The 20,708-nt window shown below is 59.9% G+C and overlaps 2 protein-coding genes across 2 annotated transcripts; one reads left to right on the top strand and one right to left on the bottom strand.

The window, feature by feature from the left end:
- The first annotated feature begins 7,633 nt into the window (after positions 1-7,633).
- On the top strand, positions 7,634-9,555 carry LOC116664411. Its single transcript, XM_032482658.1, has 2 exons — positions 7,634-8,226; positions 8,320-9,555. The coding sequence occupies exons 1-2, from the start codon at positions 7,786-7,788 to the stop codon at positions 8,845-8,847; spliced, it is 969 nt and encodes a 322-aa protein (XP_032338549.1). The 5' UTR covers positions 7,634-7,785; the 3' UTR covers positions 8,848-9,555.
- Positions 9,556-13,845: 4,290 nt separating this feature from the next.
- Positions 13,846-15,293, bottom strand: LOC116664453. The gene is made up of 2 exons (XM_032482904.1): positions 14,901-15,293; positions 13,846-14,469 (listed from the first exon to the last, which is right to left on the bottom strand). Exons 1-2 carry the CDS (start codon positions 15,165-15,167, stop codon positions 13,846-13,848), a joined length of 891 nt encoding a protein of 296 aa, XP_032338795.1. The 5' UTR covers positions 15,168-15,293.
- Between the last annotated feature and the right edge of the window lie 5,415 nt (positions 15,294-20,708).

Here is a 20,708-nt window from a genome sequence, read left to right as displayed (position 1 = left end):
GACCTTAGCTTCTTGCATCTGTTGCTGAACTGGTATTAACCAAGTAGGATGGAGTGGAAAGGAGTAGAGAGGTGTAGGCAGCATACAGTCCTTCCCAGGTCCCAGTATCACCTCCGGCTCTAGCTGGGTCCTGGAGCCTGCTCCAGGACAGGTGGGCCAGCCCTCCTCTCCTCCCCTGCAGCCCATGGAGCTGGGGTCCCCTTCCTGGAGCTCAGCCCCTGGCCATCTCGGTTAGTTCTTCCTGCCTTTCTTAAAACTCTTTGTCCTGTTCTGCATGCCTGGTAGGCCTGGGAGCTTGAATGTAGGGCTGGCTTTTGGGGTTAGTGGGATGGGCTGCAGAAATGCACATCATCTTTGGAGCAGAGGGAGAGGGTCACCCCAAGGCCGAGAGCCCAGCTGCTGGCCCGGGAGCTTGGAAACCCTGGAGGAGCCTGAGCCAGAATCCCGGATGGGGTGGAGGACTGGCTTCGCTCCTGCCTGCCCTGTGATGTGGGTTAGTGCTCCATCCCCGGACCTGGGCTGCTTGTGTGGACCTTCGCAGGTAGGCTCAGGGGCCCTCCTGCGCCCCGCAGGAGCCCGCGTGGGGTGGAAGCCTCAGGTGGACAACAGAAGCCTCCAGTCCCCTCCGTGATGGCCTCCTGTGCACCCCTGCCCTGGCCAGCTGACAATGCTGGAGGACTCCAGTGGGGACTGCCTGGCCGTGCCTGGTGGGCAGCTTGAGGGTGGTTCTGGGGCAGATGGGGAGCCACAGTGAGACTGGGGTGGGGGCTGGCACAGGATGAGATGAGGCTGCCAGACGCAGGCTGGCGTCCAGGCTCTGCAGGGAGACCAAGCTCCAGCTAATTAGCTCCCACCCACTCGCATCCTCCCCTCCTCCCACACACAGGCTCACGTGCATGCTGCCGACTCGCCCCCATGTCACCCTGCACCCCTAGATCCGCCCAACCCCCTCCACACCCTCCGCAGGCCGCCCCCACAGCAACCTACCCCATGTGCCCCCACCGCTCCCCCTCCCTGCTCGCCCACACTGCCTGGAAACAGAAGCCCCAGTCTCCTCCCCGCAGGCACCCATCACCCCTGCGGTCATAATTACCCACATGGTGAGCACATCCACTCACCTCCGCCTCCCACATGAGTGGCCTCCAACCACACATGCCTCGCTCTTCCCAGCCCTCATGTGCAGCCTGGCCCGGCCCTCCCCAGGGCGCTGCTGGCTGGGCGGAGCCAGGACTGCGGTTTCCATGGCCCTTGGTGGACCGCTTGACCCACAGACTCCTCTGCCACCCCCCCAAGTCAGCAGGATCAACCTTATGGTGGCGCGTGAAATAGGTCTCAGGCATTTCTGGTCCTGCAGGTGCAGGCTGTGGGGGTGGGGAGCCATTCTTGTCCCTCTGGGCCTCAGTCTCCCCATCTGAGCTGGTGATGCCCAAGGAGCCTGGATGTGCTGGAAACACAGCTCCACACTCTCTTCCCCATTGGCCCTCTGGCTGAGGCTGACCTGGCTCCCCTTCCCCATACCCTGGCCATCTGCTTGTGCCTCCCCTATTCCACCAGCCCCTCCACTGCATCGCCTTCCCTGCCACCCAGGCTCCCTCCTTCCAGCCGCACCCTTCCCCCCACCATGCCTCTGTCTTCCTTCTCAGCCCATACTGGCCATCACCCTGGTCCACATCCCCATGGGTCCCCTAGTCACTATCCTGTCCTCTCAATTCTCTACCCCTATGGCTCCTGTGACCCTCCCCAGAGCCCTTCATCACCCCTCCCTTGGCACCCACGGACTCCATCAACACCCAGCTTGATTTGCTTCTGAAAACCTGTGCCCCAAACTTCTACTCCCTTCCCATCTCCCTCACCCCCAATTCAGGTCATCCCGTACCTGGTTCTTTGTCCCCTGATTCCTCCACTTTCCCCTCATCCATCAGCCCTGACATGTCACACCTCTCTTGGCCAGTCTGGATCCCTGGTCCCATCATGTGAGTCATCAGCTCCCTCACTCCTGCCTCACCTGGCCACCAACCCTGGGGGTGTCCAAGGCCCTCTACACCTGAGCAAGTTGCCCATTTGATCCAGGCACTGCCCCTGTGTCTCTGGCCTTGAACACTGGCCCCATATGGCCTGTGTCCCCTGGTGCAAGGGGAAGGTGGAAGCCACAGCTCCTGTCACCAGATGATTGTACCTACTGAGCCTTCCCTACTCTCTCCTGCATCCTCACCATCTCCTGCATCCTCACTCTCTCCTGCATCCTCACCATCTCCTGCACCCCCACTCTCTCCTGCATCCCCACTCTCTCCTGCATCCTCACCATCTCCTGCATCCTCACTCTCTCCTGCATCCTCACCATCTCCTGCACCCCCACTCTCTCCTGCATCCCCACTCTCTCCTGCATCCTCACCATCTCCTGCACCCCCACTCTCTCCTGCATCCCCACTCTCTCCTGCATCCTCACCATCTCCTGCACCCCCACTCTCTCCTGCATCCCCACTCTCTCCTGCATCCTCACCATCTCCTGCATCCTCACTCTCTCCTGCATCCTCACTCTCTCCTGCATCCTCACCATCTCCTGCATCCTCACCATCTCCTGCATCCCCACTCTCTTCCACATCCCCACCATCTCCTGCATCCCCACTCTCTCCTGCATCCCCACTCTCTCCTGCATCCCCACTCTCTCCTGCATCCCCACTCTCTCCTGCATCCTCACTCTCTCCTGCATCCTTACCATCTCCTGCATCCTCACTCTCTCCTGCATCCTCACCATCTCCTGCATCCCCACTCTCTCCCTTTTCCCTGTCACACCCATCGTTGGCTCGTGGACTCTGGGATGACCTGGGGCTCTGCCCAACCTGTCCCAGGATCAGACCCAGCCTCTGGGTCTTCGTGGCCTCTCCCTTGCCTAGGCCACCTGAGCTCTGACAGATGCTACATGCGACGGACCGCCAACACCTCTGTGCAAGCCCGGATGCTCCCTGGACCCAGCTGCCCTTGGACACCGCAGGGAAACGTGTCCCAAACATCTGCTGACCTGCTGTCCCCATTTCAGGACTGGGACCACTATCCACCTGATCATTGCAAACCAGATCTCTCTCCCCAGCCACAGTCTTCTCTGTCTCCATGTCCCACCAACCACATCTCCGTATGCTTCTTTGACTGGCCCCTCTCACCTGCCATCCCTGTCCCCATGGCCTCCTGGCCCCTCTCGCCACCATCCCTATGGCCACCACACTCTCCGTCCCTGTGCCTGGCCTGGGGCCCTTCAGTCCACCTGCTGCCCAGCAGGCGGCCAGCATGGCCTTCCCAGGTCACTGCCCTCTTTGAATAGGGGGCGCAGGTCTTCCCAGCCCCTCACCAAACCCTCCCCCTCCCCCCACCAGCTGCTTCCCAGTCCATCCAGGAGGGTGCAAGGTTGTCTTTGACCCGAGACCTTTGACATGTGGTTCCCCCTGCCTGGGTCGCCCTTCTTTTCCTGGTCTGCGGGGCCATCTCTGTACCATCTCCGCACAAAGGACTCATGCACTGCGGCTGCTGCAGCTACGACTGCCCCCCACACTCTGCCCCGCTCACCCGTGCAGACGGGCTGGGAGTGCTCAGGAGGCACAGCCTGCACGGAGCCCTTGCCCTGGCCTTCAGTTTGGGACCAGGACCCCAGGAGGCTATCTCGAGGCTCTGCTTGTGGCGATGATTAAGGAGGGTGCAGGCCCCTTCCTGCCTCTGGCCTGTAATGCTGGAATGGGGACAAGGGCACCTCTGAGGGGACCCCAGTGCCTGCCTTCCTCCATGGAAGGCCCACACCTCCCTCTCCCTCAGGAGAGGAGTCTGGATCTTACTCCCCGAAGGGGCGCGCACTGCCTGACCCCTGCCGGGCCTCCTGGTTCTGGGGCCTCCCCAGGTCCTGGTAGATCCCTTGGTGGCTGCAGGCGCTTGAGTGGGTGGTGTGTCTGGAGGGGTGATTTTTGACTCTGCTCTGGAGCGATGGTGGCTTCTGAGTGTTGGCAGCACCTTCCATGGGGCCATGCACTGCTGTTTCCATGCTTTGCTCGAATGAGCAGAGGACACCAAGGGACACCAGGGAATGGACGAGGGGTCAGGCCTGGGTCTCTGGGGACTGGGGCCCTGGGACGCCCAGCAGTGCCCACCCTGACCCGACGGGGGCCAGCCTGGGCTGGGTGTGGGGGCTGCCCGTGGCCTGAGATACCCCGTCTCAGCCTCCTGCTAGGAACGCCGGCCGCCGCGGGGGAGCGGGGCTGGTTGGCTCGGAGACGTGGAGTGTTTGTCGTGTTCTGCGATGTGGCCGTGGACGCCTGCCATCGTTTATCATTATAATTAAGTACAATTTGGCAGGGGGATGGGTGGGGAGCTGTCAGCCCCCGCTCACTGCGCCCTGTCAGCCACGGCAGAGCGAACCCCAGCAGCCCCAGGTAGAAGCCTCTCCCGCACCCCGCTCCTGGGCCGGCCGGGCGTGGCCCGGACGGGGGCTGCGTCCTGCCCCTGCTCCTCCTGCTTGCCTTCCCGGCCGAGCTGAAGTTACCCCTCCACCTGGAGACCAGCCAGGCCACCAGCCCGGGCAGCCCGGGGCACCCAGACTTCCCACGGGTGGCCTTTTGGCCCCGACTTGGCTGGAGGCCCACCTGAAAGGGTTCAGGGTGAGGCAGCAGCTTCCCCTTGAGGGGAATGTGGAGTCCAGCTGGGCAGGGGGCATCAGGGTCGACCCTCCTTCCTGGCTGGGGGCCCTGGGCTCGGGGCTCCAGGCCGTGTGTTCGCACATCAAACCCTCAGAGAGGCTCCCTGACCGGGCCCTGGAGGAGCCCCCGGGAGCCGCCTTCTTGGCTCCCTACTTACTGCCACTTAATTGTATGTATAACTGCCTCCTAAATGTCTCTCTTCCTCACCGAAATGTAAGCTCCAAGGGCAAGGGCAGCCCTGCGCGGCATCCCTGGCTGCCTGATAAACGAGGAGGCACGTGGATGCTGCCTGCTGGTCGGGTGAATCAGGGCACCCACTCTCGGCACACGTGCTTCCCGGTGCTCTCCCCGGGCGCCGGGCCTGGAGCTGGGGCCACAGCTTTACAGAGTCAGAGGCAAGTACAACACGGCGCGAGTGCCGAGTGATTGAAGGAGTGCATGAAGGGTAGGGGTACCACAGGCACCCCTAACTCAAACAGGAGGGGAGACTGGAGGAAGGCTTCCTGGAGGAGGTGAGATCTGTGCTGAGACTGAGGGAGCAATTGGCAGGAAGCAAGCTCAGAAATGAGGACTCATCGAAGCGAGTAAACCTGACTGTACATCCGGGCTGGGTCTGGCCTGGGCCTGGCTCTCAGGGCTGGTCTTGGGGCTGTCAGTCTGGTGGGGGAGGCTGTCATGGACACAGCGCATCCTTGATACTCTCACCAACATGGGTCGCAGACCTCTATTCACAGCAGGAGCTGTGTGATAACATGAGGCTTGCTCCTTGGGGCCGGCTCCCAGCCCAGCTACACGGCAGACCAGGGATAGCAAAGAAGGTTTAACTTCTTTGTCACCTTTGATCAAATGGTTGCCTTGTGCATCATGTGGAGAAGGATTCTGATGTTCAGTATGAACTCAGTGAGAAGGATGGATGGGTGATTGATTGGTGATGTCTGCCACCAGTGCAGAAATCACAAGTAGGGGCGTGTGAGTTATAGACTGAACATTCCTGCCCTAGATTGTAAATCACAGACTGTCAGACAGGAAAAGATGGTGGGCGTTATTGGGTCAAAACCTCTTGTGCTATGGAAGGGGAAACCAAGGAAGAGTTCAGGGAAGAGCAAGGCAGAATAAGGCTTGAGCCCCAGCTGGCCAGGCTCTTTCCTACTGGCTGAGAGGCTGCCCCTAATCAGGACAGGGATCTAGGTTGGGCCTAGGAGTGGGAATTCTGCATTCAGTGTGCAGGAATTGGCCTAGGTGGCCCTGAGCAGGCGGAGCCAGTGGCGGAAGGAGGAGTGAGCCCTCTGGGGCACCAGGGACTCCGCTCCTATTCTGTCCTACCACCTCTAGCTGTGTGACCTTGGGCAAGTCACATCACCTCTCTGAGCTCATCTGTAAAATGGGGTTGATCGAGTTGTTTTAGGATTAAAAGAGACCTTCCCTTCTGCAGGTATTTGTGAGCGTTTGCCATGAGGCAGGCTCGGTGCTGGCGAGCAAAACAGACACAGCCGAGCAGGACGCGCGCAGGCCTTACTGGGCCACGTGGCCGGGGACACAGACTCCCTCAGAGAGTCGCCCCTCAAACCCTAGAATTGAACAACCTGCCTCTCCTCTCTGCAGAGGGGCGACGTTCTCTAAATACCATGAAGGTGAGTGTGGGCTGGCAGCTGCCTTGGTGCCTGGCCCCTGCGTGGTTGCCCGTGAGAACCGTGGGCACAGCAGCCAGGGGTGGGCGGCCGCAGCGTCCTCCTGAGGGAACACGGTCTGTGGTGACTCCCTGGGTGGCATTGTCTCTCCTGGCCTCAGTGTGTCCTTCTGTTAAATGGACACACTGGGAGCCAGCTCCTGGCATGAAGGAAGGCCCTGCCACCCACCCGGGGCCTCCACAGTGGCACCTCCTGACTGGTGCAGATATTCAGGGATCTCTCACCCTGGCTTCCACCGACCACCTTGTGGCCAGCCACACGCCACTCATGGGTTCTTGCCTTCCCCATGCTGTGCCCTCCGCCTGAAACGAAACCCCCTGCCCCTCGGCCCTGCTGTCCTTTGAGCCCCACTCAAAGGCCAAGACCTCCAGGAAGCCTGGGTTTCCTGAGGCTGGTGGGGACCTGGGGGACAGATGTGAGGAATCTGCCATCTGGAAGCCTTACCACAGTGGTTCTGCCCGCTCCTGGGCAGTTCTTCAGACCCTGCTTGGGGCAGACTGTGGGTCCAGCTTCTCTCTCGGGGCTCAGAACAGAGCTCAGGTGTGCACATCATGGCGCAGAGGCTGTAAACGGCAGGGTGTTGGGTGAGCCGGGCCCCTGAGGCTGCATCCTTGCTCCCAGGGATGGGGTCTTCTACACCCAACTACAAACTCACTGCTGTGGGACTTTGACCACGCCCAGCGGTGGGAGCTGATGCAGCCACTGAATGATCACCCTTTTGTATCTCATTCCTGGAGGGCTCTGGCCACCAGACACACAGGCGTGAGGGACAGAGGCCATGGCAGAATGGGGTCCACGGGCACCAGCCCTTCCTGTGAGATGAGGGGGCTGCAGCATGTCAGAGGGTCTTGGCTGTGTCTCCCCGTGTGAGCCCTGCGTCCTCACAGGAGGCTGGCCTGCTCTCCTCTGAGTTATCCCAGCCCAGCACACGGTAGGTGGACAGCAAATGGTGTCCCGCAGCTTGGCCGAGACCCTGGAGAGCTGACAGGGCAGCAGCATGGGAGCCATCAGGGATCTCAGCTCCGAATTGCTCTGACAACGTGGAACCCAATCCCCGGATGGAAATGACCCCTCGCTTGGCCTTGACCTGACCACAGGGCCCTGCACGGCTCAGGGGATGGCCAGGGCGTCTTGTGGGGGGAGGACTGCTGGAGGGAAGGGCTGGGGCTGGGTGGGTGGTGGGCATGAGGTGGGGGCTTTGGGGGCCTCTTTCCCAGGAATGCAATGACTGGCTCTCTGCCCTCTCCCTGTGGCTACAAACGGGGGTCCCCACCCCTCCCAGTTCCTGCAGGCTTCCCACCCATAGTCCTGGACTCTGGGCTGGAGGCTGAAGCAAGGGGCTTCCCCGACCCTCCCCAACTTACCTGACCCCCTGCCCCCACTCCTGGTGCCAGGGCCCTCCTCCCAAAGGCTCCCAGGAGATGGCAAGGGAGAGGGTGGAATCTCTGCAAACCCTGAAGTGCCGTGACCCCCGGTTACCTCCTTTCTCCCTGGCACTGGGCTGGCACGTCGGGGTGAGGGGTCTGGGCTCTGGGCCTCGAGGCCAGGCCGGCACCCGGGAAGGTGCCCTGAGCCCGGCTCCGTGGGGCTTGGCACGAGCAGACGTTTCCCCAGGGCCGGGCTTTCGCAATCCTTCTTGGCCACTGGCTCCTGAGTCTCTGGCAATTGCAGGTTTTCTCGGCTGTGATTTGGACAATGTTTTTTCCTTTCTAAATAACCCCTCTGGAAAAAGGGACTCTAACTTTGAACGAGCTGGCTTCGATGTTCCACTTCTTTCCACAAACAGCACCCCCCCCGCACCCTACCCCCAGCACCCTGGCCAAGCATTTGCAGACCCGACAGCAGCTGGGGGTCACTCCGAGGTAGAGTCACGGGCAGGGGTCGCGGGCAGTGGCCGCTGACCTCTGGGGCCTGGAGTTCTGCCTTTGGGACCTCACGGTCCAGTCTCACTTTAGAGCGGTCCTCGTTCGCATGCCGGCTCCAGAGGGATGTTTCCTGATCGCCTACTACGTTCTGGGCGCCTGCCAGGCACCTCTCGGGAGCCTCAGAGGAGGGCACAGCTGGCAATGGCAGGACTGGGCTTTAAAGATGAGTCTGTGTGTCCCCACACCTGCCCTCCAGTCGCTGAGCACTTGGAGGGGGAGGGAGCCCTGCTGATGGCTCTGATTCTGCCCAGGGGCACAGCATTTTTTTTTTTTTTAAATAGGTTTAAACGCCCTCCAGAGGGGCCCCCTCAATGCCTCCTTGGACTTCTCAAGTCTGCTCGGATCTGCCTCACTCTCATTCCAGGCATCATGGACTCAGGCTCAGAGAGATCAAGAGACTTGCCTGAAGCCACACAGCTGGAAGTGGCAGGGCAGGGACTAGACACCAAGGCATGCGACTGCTGGCTGGAGAAGGCTGAGGGTACCTCAGTTCCAGTCCGCGTCTGTGGCCTGGGGGTCAAGCTCGCCCTCTCTCTACACCCGGGGCCGAGCCCCTGAAACCAGCTTCCCCGTCAGCCACTCCAGGAACCTGGAGTGGTCCTCAGGCTCAATTCTGGTCTCAGTGAGAGGGAAACGGAGTCCACGCTCCAACAGGGCATCAGAGGCAGAGACAGGGAGGGCCGGGGTCTCTTGGGCCTGCCCACTTCTGCCCCCTGGGGCTTAGTGACATCGAGACAGTGCAGGATGGCTCGCTGAGCTCCCCTGGGAGGAGAGCGCCTGGTGGAGGAGGTCCTCCTGGCCTCTCGGGCCTGCCAGCTGCAGACTAGAAGTGGCATCAGAAAGTTGGTCCCTGGCGTCCCCTGGGAGACCGGGAACAGCTGGGACACTCCCACGTGTCTCCCCTGTAGCTTACGGGGATGAGCCATGACTCCGGGTGCACTGCCTCCCCCGTGCAGTGCGCCTGGACTCCAAGGCCCCTGGTGACTTCAGACCTCCACGGCTGTGTGCTCCTTCCTCATCCTGAGCCCTCATTTGTCCCCGTGAGACCTGTTGCTTCTGCATGGCCTTTGGTCCTTACTTGAAGGGCCCTCCCCAGCCCAGCCCTGGCCACAGTCCCTCCCTCACCTGCACCCTTGCTCTGGCCCTTTGTCTATGGTCCCAACACCTGCCCAATGCTGGTGGATGCTTCTTGAATAAGGGAATGGACTGTGTAGATGGGGTGTCTCTGTGCAGAAAATACATCAGCATTTTATTATTGTTATTATTTTGCCAACAATGACACGAATTTGTGTTGATTTAAACAAACAAAACTGGATGACTTGTAATTGAAAAAAGTAACACTCTTTACTTTGCCCTGTGAGCCCCAAGCGCAGAGGATGCTATGGAAGGCTGTATTTTGAGAGGTTTTACAAGCTAGACCCTACACACCAAGATTTCAGGAGGGAAGAGCTGGGCTTGTGACTTCTGGAGCCCCTCCCAGCCAGCCACAGGCTCCTGGCTGCCTGCCAAGCAGTCCCTGACATGTACTCTGACAATGAGAGGGGACAGGGTCCCAGCCAAAGTCCAAGCTCCAAGTAGTGTTGGGGAGATCCAGGAATGTGGATGCGTCTGCCTGTAACCAGGTAGAGCAGGGCAAGCGAACCCTGGGCACCGGCCCCCGCAGTCGGGCAGCTCTGGGGGTCCCCTGGCTGTGTTCCCTGTGGGTAGGTCCACCCTCAACCCCTGACAGGACGCGCTCTGCCTGAGCCCAGCCCCGAGCCCGTCCGAGGTGCCTGGAGGTCTCACGCTGCCCCTGGGGATCCTTTGCTCCCCGTGATCGCTTCCCTGCTGGGAGTTTGGGGGTGACGCCAAGGGAGGCCGGGGAAGCCAGCTTAACCGTCCCGCCTTCTGTTCTAACCCTCAGAGTAAACAGGAACATTAAATCACTACTTGGGGGTCAGGAAACTGGAAATAATCAAAACACAGTGTCCTGTCCTCGGCCTGGGTGCTGGGCCGTCTGTCATCAGCCCAGCCCTGCCGCCCTGGGGCTTTCCTGGCCTCGCCTCCACCCAAGTTGCCACCCCCACCATCTGCCTTGTGGGCCCGGGTGCCCACAGTGGCCCACGCCCCAGGGGACAGTTAGGGAGACACCCAGAAAGCTGGCAGCCGCCAAGCACACGCACACGGGCACCACCCAGCCAGGGACATCCCCATGGGGCTGGACCCCTACCTGCCCTTGGACCCCAGGGATGGGGCTGGGCACTTGGAGGGCCTCAGGGGTGACAAGGGGGCCGGGGAGCTGATGCCTGCTGTCCTTCCCCTGTTCCTACGGCCCGTGCTGGCTCGCGGGCGGGCTCCACCTGCCAGTCCGTCCGTCACCCAGAGGACAGGTAGGCGGGCCTGGGGTGCAGGGAGGGTGGGGAAGGCGAGCGTTTCTTCTCCTGTGACACCTCAGGTCACACGTGTCCTTTCCGACTGCCTTCTCCCTGGTAAGCACTGAAAAGCTGGTAGGTCTCCCAGGAGCCCCCAGCGGCCACTCCCTAAAGGGGAAACTGAGGCTCAGTGAGGGGAAGTGGCTTCAAGGCTTGGCCCCCAGGCCCCCGCTCCTTCCCATAGCCCAGGGACATCTTCAGGCTGGTTCTGCTCCCGGAGGTCACCGGGTGGAGTCGGGGTGAGAAGGCCCCTGGGCGGGAGACACGAGGCCCAGGATCTGTGCCCAGGCTGGGTGTGAGCTTGCTGTGCCACCAGGGGCACAGCCCTGCCCTCTCTGGGCCTCCACCTTCCCGCCTAGATGACCTTTATGGGATGCCGCATCTCTCAGGCCCCACCCCACAGTGAGATGAGCTGGAGCCTGAGGAACGCCCTCAGAGGACCCCAGCCCCATGTGGTCACAGATTCCCCGTGGGGCCCCGCTGCCTTCGGCCCCCAGGGCCTGGGTGCTCCCTGACCCCGTCCTGAGCCTTGACTGTGAGCTGGGGCTGCTGGGCAGGGGGCGCCTGATGGAGGAGTCTCACGGGGACCTGAACCACCGAGCTCCCAGTGGCCCAACGGGCCTGACTGGGGACCACGACAGCCAGGAAGCTGGGCCAGGGAGAACGCCCTCCCCAGCTTGGAGCCTGGGTACACATGGCCCGGTCTCAGGCTTGCCTGGAGGAGCTGCTGGTCTGGCCGGACGACCAGTGAGAACACAGGTGCTTGTAGCCCCTGAGACTTGGCAGCACCTGGTGGAGGGGCCTGGGTAGGAAGTGGCCCTCTCTGCCTGGTGCTCAGAGATGACTCGTTGACCCGCCCGGCGATCTGGGACCCTGCCTTCTGAGTGTGTGCACACCACGTACCTTCCTGAAAGCCAGCCTGTGATCATACCCATTCTCCAAATGAGGAGACTGAGGCCCACAGAGGTGAGTGGCTTGGTGAGACAGCAGCAGGGTTTTATGTCCAGTGAGGAATTGGAGCCTGGCCCCAGTGTCTCCAAAGACCCAGCTCCTCCCTTACTAGGGCTCTCGTCTCACGTCCCCCGGTGGTGGGCTGGGCAGCCCGCCGTGCTCTCTTCCTGGTCCTTTTCCTCCCTCGGTGCGGGGCCATGGCCCCCAGTGGCAGTGCATGGGGCAACCCCAGCATCTTGGCTCTGCTCTCTCCCCGGGCCGGGGAAGGTTCCAAGGCCTGCAGCCAGGGTGGAGGTTTAAGACTGATCCAGTATTCACGGCAGAACTGGGCTGGGGCTGGGGCTGGGGGAGAAAGGGCTCCACTTGAGAATGCAGTGGGTTCTTAGTTCTGGAGAAGGGGTGAGCCTGGCTGGGCTGGGCTGGGCGCTAAGGTGGGTGGGGTAGAGGGGAGGGGAGCATTCCGAAAGGTGAGTAGAGATAACAGTTTAGAGGGAGGCACAGGGCAGGAAGCTGCAGGATGGGAATCCCTGAGAGGAAGTGGGTGTGCTGGGGTGTCAGGAGGTAGCTGACCGCTGGCCTTTACTCCTTCCCCTCACCAGGTGGTACAGGCCTGGACGTCCACCCCTGGTGCCTGTATCACTTTGCCGGAGGGAATAGATCAGGCCAGAAGGACCAGAGAATCAGGCCTTCCCTGTTCCAACCCAGCAGAAAATCTCAGCAGATGCTGTGGGAGTAGGGGGATCAATACCCCAGCTCCCTTGGCCTTCAGGTCGGACACCAGAGTTCCCGGTGGCAATATGCTCCTGCCTTGCCTCTTGCTGTCATCTCCATCCCATCCTGTTGTCCTGGGACCCTGTCCAGGGTTGGATCTTGGGGAGTCCTTACTAAGTCTGCGGGTTATTGACAAATGTTGGGTAGGGTTAGAAAGACAGCTAGGATTGGGTCAGGAGGCCTTGGGGACAGATGAAGGAGTTCAGCCTTTTCCTAGAGAAGTCATGGGACAGTTTGGATTGTAAAAATATCACTCTGCTTGTTCAGTGGACAGGAAGGGATGGGCCTGGGGCCAGGAGACAAGAGATGAGGGACCTGGTGTAGAGCAGGAAGGACAGGCAGGGATGGGGAGGAGGTGGGGCTGGCTGGAGGCCAGGAGGGAGAAGGACAGGTTCTGGCACAGGTGACAGGTACATGGTGATGTCATTCACCTTGATAGAAAATTACCTTCCCAGACGCCCTTGCAGCCAGGAGTGGCTACAGGAGCCAGCTAAGGGCAGGGGATGGGATGTGAGGGGACATTCACTGGAGGGCTTCTGGGAAAGGTTCTGTCTTCCTGAGAAGGGAAGGTATGTGAGGAGGAACGCCTTCCCTGCACCTCTTCCTGCTTCCTGCCTTTGGGCTTTGAGAACTTGGTGTTTGGAGCTATGGCAGCCATCTTACAGCAATGAGGTCAACGTCACGAGAAATCGCCAGGGGCTGGCCTCAGGCTGTTGCAGCAGCCCTGGGAGACACCGACCTGCAGACTCCTTGTTATGTCAGAAAAACAGACCCCTCTTTGTTTAAGTCACCGTTCACTGGACCTTTCATTATTTGCAGCCCAAGGAATTCCTAAATATGACAGGATATGCTGACAAGAGCGGGTTTGGAAGTGATTTTCCAGCACCCAAGCAGCAGAATCTGCTGGGGCAAAGGAGTTGGAGAACGTGGCAGTGGTGGGGAGAGAGAGAAGGCTGGTGGGTGCGGACAGAGCTCCGGCATTCAGGGGGTGGGTGGAAGAGGACGTGACCCCAACGGTGGGAAAGCACAGTGATAATAATAAATCCAACATTCATCAAGCAGCTGCTCAGTGTGAATGATTTACGTGGACTGTCTCATTCGTCCAGTCTTCACCACTACCTGGCTTTCTGGGCACTATTATTGTGCCTGTTTCACGGATGAAAACACTGAGGCTCTGAGAAAGGGCCACAGGGACCCAGAGCATGAGGAGAGATCTCCAGGGGGCACCAGGTGGGTGTCGAGAGGAGGTGCTGCTTCAGTGGGCGCTGGGACCCACCGGAGTTTACAGATCCCAGGGCCAGGGCGGGAAGTGAGGTTGTCCAGGCAGAGGGGACAGTGTCAGCAATGGAAAGAATGGGTTCTGGATGGACTCAAGGATGAGCTGGGGGCCCGGGAAATCAGGTGGGAAGGATATGCTGGGGCCTCAGTGCTCACCTGCGGAGTCTCTTGACTGGAGAAGCCTGGGGAGGGGCAGCATGACCAGGGCCAGCTCGCCCCACATCACTGAGGATGCAGCTGCCCCCAGGAGCTCGGGAGGCCACACCTCCTTCCCAGATGTCTCTCGAGGCGGAGACAAGGCGAGACCACAGTTGGAGCCCTTGGCCTGTGGCCATGGCAAACAACTTGTCCTCACTGTCATTGAGTAACTGCACTTGGGCCATTTGGTCCAGGCCATTTCAGGACAGTGGGCTGTTGGCTGCCCAGGCAGGGTGGCCGGGACCCCGGGCTCACCAGCCCAGGCCACACCCCCTGGCTGCAGGCCAGAGCCTGGTTCTGAAGGGGAGGCCCTCGAGATGGCTGGGCCGGGTGAGGAGAGTCTCGGTGATGCCTGTTCGAGGGAGCCCTGGTTGTCTAGTTGGTCAGAGGGATGGTGGGAGTGGGGCTTCCTGGAGTGGTCACAGGTTGAAGAGGTGCTGGGGAAAGAGCCCTGGGTTGGGGCGGGCGGACTCAAACTGATGGCCAGTGCCAGGATGACCACTTCTGCTGCTGGCTGGGTGGGAACAGGAGGCTTCCATCCGGAGGGTGGGGGCTGGTCCCAGGAGAAGAGCTGGGGGCAGGAAGGGAGGCTGTCAGACAGTTCAAACCCCACCCTCAACTTATGCGGTAAGATCTTGGGCAGGTTCTCCCCCCTCATCAGTTTCCCCATCTGTCAAATGGGCACCATGAACCCCATCCCGTGGGGGATCCTGTGACAATGAAAAGAGGATTTATACAGAGTCCTAGGCCTGTGGATTTCGCAAACAATTTAAAATTTCAGAAATCAGCTTTAGTTCCTGCATAGGATGCCAACTGTGTATTTTGCCAAGTAAGAACATTGAAAACAAAAACAAAACACCAGCTACCATCTACTGTTACCATCACTTGACAAAAGAAGCGGTATTTAGACACAAAAAGGGTTGGAGGCATCTCTGCAAGAAAAGGGCAGGCCCATCAGAAAACACAGGCAGCTGAGCCCTCAGGCCTCAGCCCCCACCTTACCTTGGCCTTCTTCTTTACTCTCACCCCTGGGACCAGGGGTGGGCAGCCCCAGCGCAGGCCTGGGGCTCGGTGGGCGTGGTCTCGGTGGGGCTGGGCCACTCCTGCTCCTTGCCGGCCACTTCTGGCAGAGCTGGAGAGCTCACCTCCTTTCAGAAGTGTGATCGGCCCCGATGACCACCCATACTGGCTCTGTGCCTCCTCCCCAGCCCGTCCAACTTTCTCAGCGAATATGCTGCTCTTTGGAAGAAGAGCCCACACCAGGACCATTCTAAGAGAGATGGCACTGAACACAGACACCCGAGGAGCTGGCACCCCTCAGCGCCTTAGTGCCCTGGGGCTGAGGGTGAAGGAGCGAGGCTCGGGGAGGCAGAGACCCAGGGTATGTGTGGCAGAGCTGGGGTCCCCACACCGTCCTTCGGGCCAGACTTCCCAGGCAGGTGATGGAAACTTGGGGTGCAGAGTCCTTCCCCAGCAGAATCAAAGCTGCGGACGGAGTTGGGCAGTCGTTCCTTGCTTCATTCCAAGGTCATGGGTTCAGGAGGAAGGGATGCCAGAATCTCAGCTGGGCTTGAAAAGCTGAGCCAGCAGGGACCCCGAGGTGTGGGGCTCCACGTGGCTGGTGTCACACACGGGTGCACGCAGGCACACGCGTGCACACACACACTCACTCACCTGGCAGCACCCCAAACTCCCAAGACCCAGCCTCCTTAAACCAGCCCTCCCTGGGTGCCGGGACTGGGCTAGAGTGCTCCTGGAGTGGGGGCGGGGGGGGGGTCCTCCTTGCTTGTCCCCAACGCCCGGCCTGCCTGCCACGGACCCCAGCTGCCCTCACCCGGAGAAGAATGCCTCTGGAACGTGGCTGTTCCCACACCCAGGCCAAGGAGCAGGAGGCTGGGATCCCCGGGGAGCAGGCTCTTCTGAAGCCCTCATTTGTGGTGGGGATGTTTACGCAGCTCGCTCCTCTGAAACTGGCTGAGGAGCTGCCCAGATCACCACCAGCGGGCCGTTGACTTTACACCTCCATGAGGCAGGGGTGGGGGCGGACCAGGGCCTGGGCTTGGGGGAGAGCTGCCTGTGTGGCTGGCGCCGTCTTGTACAACAGGCTGGGGGTGGCATTTCTGGGTCAGGGACGTGACCATGGTTTCTGCTGGAGGGTGGGCAGGGGTCACAGGGCCTTGGCTCCTGGGGATCTGAGTGCCCCCAGCCACAGGTGTGCCTGCTTTCCCACATCTGCAGGCGTTTCTCAGGGGACCGGCGCGCCTGCATCGTTTCGGTCTGCAAAGGTGGCGTTCATTTGTGCCGTTCTCCCGTGCGTGATGCTGTCTTTGGTTGGCTCTCTTGACCCGGGTGGGGGAAGACACTTTCAGATAAGGCCAAGGTGGGGGTTGTCCCAACTACCAAATATGCCTATCTGAATTGTTCATTCCAGAACCAGGGAAGAAACCACTGGTCCCCAGACCCGGGGACTCGCAAGAAGCACACCAGGCTGAGGACTTCACTCAACACCTAGTCTCCACTGGCCTCATTCTAACAGGATCATTTGGTCTCTGGTACCATTTTTCAACTCAAATCCTATGTCTGGACATTCTCCTCTCCCAGTGTAAGGATGCTCATCTGGGGAAGATCAGGGGCCTTATTACCATTACACTTGCGGTGGCCTAGGGCCCTTCTTATTGGAGACATGCCCACCTGCCATCAATGGATACCTGGTCTGCAAACTGGCTCCAGATTGGAAACTGGGCCAAGAGTCATGACTTTTTACTGGGGCAGCTACCTTCGGCACCTCGGGTTCCCATTCTTGATTTCTTTTTACTGTGCAGACTGTAACTGACCCTCATTGGCTGCCCGGCTACTTTGCTCCAGGTCCTATTAACCAGATTAACCACGTCCAAAGCCCTCCTCTGGCTGTCACTGTGATCCTGCCCCCGCCCGGTTGCTAGCAGTGAGCCTGGTTCCTGAGTGTCACCTCCCACCGCCTGCCCTGGCTTCTGGAGGACAAGCCTCACTGGGCTTCTCAGTGGTGCCTGAGCTTTCCTTGCACTTCTTACTGCTTTGGTGAACGTGGTATAACTTCCAGGGTCCCCGTGGGACCGAGTCACCAGGTAGCGGCTCTGGCCTTCCATGTTATATGCATCACAGCGTGCCCACACCTCTGAGCCTTTACTCAGTCCTCCATCCCTCTACCAGGCAATTCAGGCATCTCGGCCTCCCTCCGTGGAGGCTGTCACTTCCCCCCTGCTGCTCCGTGCCATTCATTCAGTATATTTGCACCGTCACCCATGGTCCTTGTCAAGGTGTTAGATTCTGCATCCAGCAAACATGCTCCCAAAGAGACAAAACCCCTCCTTTTCCAACTTTATGGTCCAGCACCTTCAGAAGCCAGCCCTGTGCTGGCTGGGTGTCTGGCTTCCTGGGAGCCCAGACTCCTCTTTTATCAGGATCCTGGATGACCTATGCTGTGACTTCATCCTAATCATTGGCCTGGCTTGTCCTCCAGAAGCCAGGCAGGAGTGAATTCTGGGGGTGTGTTGCCTGCTGTCCTGCAGAGAGGAGGTTTCTACACATCTCCAGGCATGTGTGAACAGTTGCCTTTCACAGGGGCACGTGGACTACTTCTGTAGGCTTGGAGAGTTCAGGGGACTCCAGGTGGTCAAGGTTTTGGGTGCATCAACTCAGAAGTTTGTCAGACTCTTAGTGTTTTCTGGCAAATGTCTTAACAGTCACAGAGCTCCCCCCTGCTGGGGGCTCCCTGTACTCCACCTGCTCCAGGAACAGGTCCTTGTAGCCAGACACTCCCAATCTCACTGTCAGGGCTATTTGCTCAGACCATTCCCGGCCCCGTCTTTCACAGGCTGTTTCCCAGGAAGCCGACTCCAAGGTGGAGGTGAGCAGGTAGGAAGTGCTCTTGGTCAATAATTATGAACAGAGGGATGGGATGGCAGGCAGAGGGTGGAGGGAGGCTGGGTGCTGTCTCAGGAGGATCTTCAGATAGCTCTCAGGGGATGGGGTGGCCATGCAGGGTTGGGGTGAGCAGCGTGGAACTTTCTGCCTCCACTTTGACTGGACGTTGGATATGGGCCTCTAGGGAGAGGGCATGAGCCCAGAGGGAGCCTGGCTGATTGAGCTGGGTCACTTTCCAGAGGGCTGACAGCAGAAAGCCAATGCTTACAGCATGTCCAGAGGCCGGGGAGTGGCCCTTGGGGACGCTAGGCGGCACATCAGGGGACCCATTCCGACAGCACTGGCTACTCCCCTACCCTCAGGGCCTGAGACCTTCCCCATCCATCCAGGAGGAGAGGGAACAAGGGAGCAGGATAGGTTGAGGCAGTGTTGTGGGCCAGGCTGGAGGGGTGAGTTTCACATTGATTGGGTAGTATTCAGCACAGGCTGCTTTGGACCATAGGGAAAGGCAAATGATTTGATAACAACCACCTGGTCCCTGCCACCTAGCTCAGAGGGACTCGGGGCAAACCAGGTGAGCTGGCCCACGTCAGGTGGAACTGCTCAGGGTGAGAGCTAGAGCCAACCTCACGGACTCACAGGGACCTCGGAGCCAGGTTTCCCAGGATACCGGCCAGCCTTCCCTGAGAGCAGGCCTGTTGAGGTCTCAGGATCCAGAGGGCCCCCAGGCAGCTCCTTGCCCTCAACAGACCCAGGACCTGGTCTGGAGGGCGACTCCAGACTAGAGTGTTGTCACACCTGGGGCCTGGCCACCCAGCCCCTTTTCTGGACCCACCTCTCCAAGAGGCACTCCCTGCTCCTGCCCTCACTGTCACACATGCTCTCTGTGGCTTTGCTCACAGGGCACTTCTGCTCCCCTCATGAGGACTTTGCATCTTGGCTCCCGCCCCCTGGGGTGCTCTTTCCCCATTTGTTTTCAGGTTCACTTCTACTTGCTCCTCAGGAGCCGCCTCCTCCAGAAAGCCTTCTCTGATTCCTCCCCAGCACTGTGCACAGTGCATACGGCCATCCTGCAAGGTCACTGCCGTCTTTGGCCAAGACTGTCTCCTGCTCTGGGCGGAGGCTCTGCAAGGCCGGGGGCTGCACTGGACTCGTCTCTGAGGCCCCAGCCTCCAGCCTGCAGCCCAGGGCTGAGCAGCCCACAGCCTGAGCGAGAGGGAAGCGAGGAGATGACGCCCTTAAGCTCTGAAAAGACATTTTCCCAAGCAGCTGGCAAGGCCCCCGCCTGCTCCGGGGGATTTTCCAATCTGCTCCAGAAAGGCCCGGCTCCGAGCACGCTGGGATCATTCCGGGACACGGCGAGGCCCACTTCGCTAGCCCTGGCCATGGACACAGCACGTCTGAAGCTCTTTTCTCTTGCTTTTCCCTTTTCCCTTTTTCCCTCTGGTTTTTCCTGGCAACAGGGTGATTGGGGATGAGGAGAGATGAGCCTCCCAGAGCCCTTCTCTCCTCAGCAGCCTCTGGCCAAGTCCAAGACCTCGCCCCACACTCTGCAGCCTTTTTGTGTGATGTCGAAGGAAACCTGGCCTGAATTGTCCACAAACCCCTGGACCTGCAGTGACGGTGCCGGGAAGGAGGTGATGGCATCTCAGAGGGTGGGGCCAGGGGGCCGGGCTGGCTGCCCTGCCCCCTCTTTGGGGCTCCTGGACCAGTGTGTCGGGGAGGGGGGCTGTCCAGAGTTGGCTGTGGGCAGCTGGGGTGCTCCCTCTGGTCCCGGGGTTGAGGGTGAGGGCAGCAGATGGCTGGGGGCAGGGAGTGGGCGGGGCCAGAGGGAAGAAGGGACTGGGTCAGCTGTGGACACGGCTGGTGCCAACGTGATGGGGCATCTCCTGGGATTTCCAGAGACTGAGCGGAAACTCTTTGTAAAAGGGGCTTGTTCCTTGCTCTGTCTGGCAGCAGCTGAGATCTTCTGGGAGTTGTTTTGCTCTTAGTAATTGGTGAGAAGTTTGTTTCTAAAAGTCTGCCCAGAACCCCAAAGTGGAAGCAGGCAGGGAGCCAAGAGGAGTGGAAAATGTTCTTTGCAAACACGTTTTTTGCAGAAGTGCGTTCGGGGCTGCTCTTTGGACTTTGCGAGTTTAGCATTTGAAGAAATTTAACCAGGGCTGGGTGGGGGCTCGCCTTTGTCCCCTGAGGCCCTGAAGGACAGAGGGGTGTCCCCGGCCCTGGAGAGCCAGGTGTCTGGGGGCAAACACGCTAATCACAGGCACCTCTTATCTGTGCAGGAGAGCCGGCCCCTCGCCGTGTCATCGGCGTGGTGTGGGGCCTGGTGCCGAGAGCGGAGCAGGAGGGCCCGCCGGGCCTTCTCTGTGGTCACTCAGAATTCAGTGCCCGCTGCCAAGTGCTCAGCCAGTGTAGAAAGGCATGTATTTGCCTGGCCCAGTCCCGACTCTGACCCCGAACTCAGCTGGTTTCTGCTCTACACAGACAGCCACCACCCAGCCAGGCCACCTGGCTCCCGTGGAGTGAGCTGGTGACTTTGCAGGGAGAGTGAGCCCCTGACCTGGAGCCCCTTTTCCACGGTGATGGGCTGTCACTTGGGGAGAAAAGTCCCCAGGAGAGTGATTTTCTGAGCCTGCAGCAGTGAGACAAGCCACCAGCCTCTTCCCTGCTGGGTGATGGCATTGAGTCTCTTGCCCTGCTGTGCCTCAGTTTCCACATCTGTCAAGTGGGGTGGAGGGTGCTGGACTGGCTGTCCTTTAGAGTTCCATGCTGCTATAAAATACTGTCATGTGACCCTCTCTGCCTCGGTTGCCCACCTGTAAAAGGAGATAATTGGGGAAGCAGCTTCAGAAAAGAAGTGTGAGATTTGATTGGCAGATCCCAGGAGCTTGGAGAGGACCAAATTTA

Source organism: Camelus ferus, chromosome 6, assembly GCF_009834535.1.
Source record: "Camelus ferus isolate YT-003-E chromosome 6, BCGSAC_Cfer_1.0, whole genome shotgun sequence".
Lineage (NCBI taxonomy): Eukaryota > Metazoa > Chordata > Mammalia > Artiodactyla > Camelidae > Camelus > Camelus ferus.
This window is presented reverse-complemented; position numbering and strand designations above follow the sequence as displayed.

Excerpts from the sequence above, each read along its gene's own strand:
- LOC116664453 (XM_032482904.1), bottom strand. The coding sequence starts at position 15,167 with ATGGTCCTGGTGTGGGCTCTTCTTCCAAAGAGCAGCATATTCGCTGAG. Across the intron at positions 14,470-14,900 it reads GAGTAAAGAAGAAGGCCAAG|CTCTTCTCCTGGGACCAGCC; the intron begins GTAAGGTGGGGG and ends TCCTGCCCCCAG.
- LOC116664411 (XM_032482658.1), top strand. The coding sequence starts at position 7,786 with ATGGCAAGGGAGAGGGTGGAATCTCTGCAAACCCTGAAGTGCCGTGAC. Across the intron at positions 8,227-8,319 it reads CAGCTGGGGGTCACTCCGAG|AGCGGTCCTCGTTCGCATGC; the intron begins GTAGAGTCACGG and ends GTCTCACTTTAG.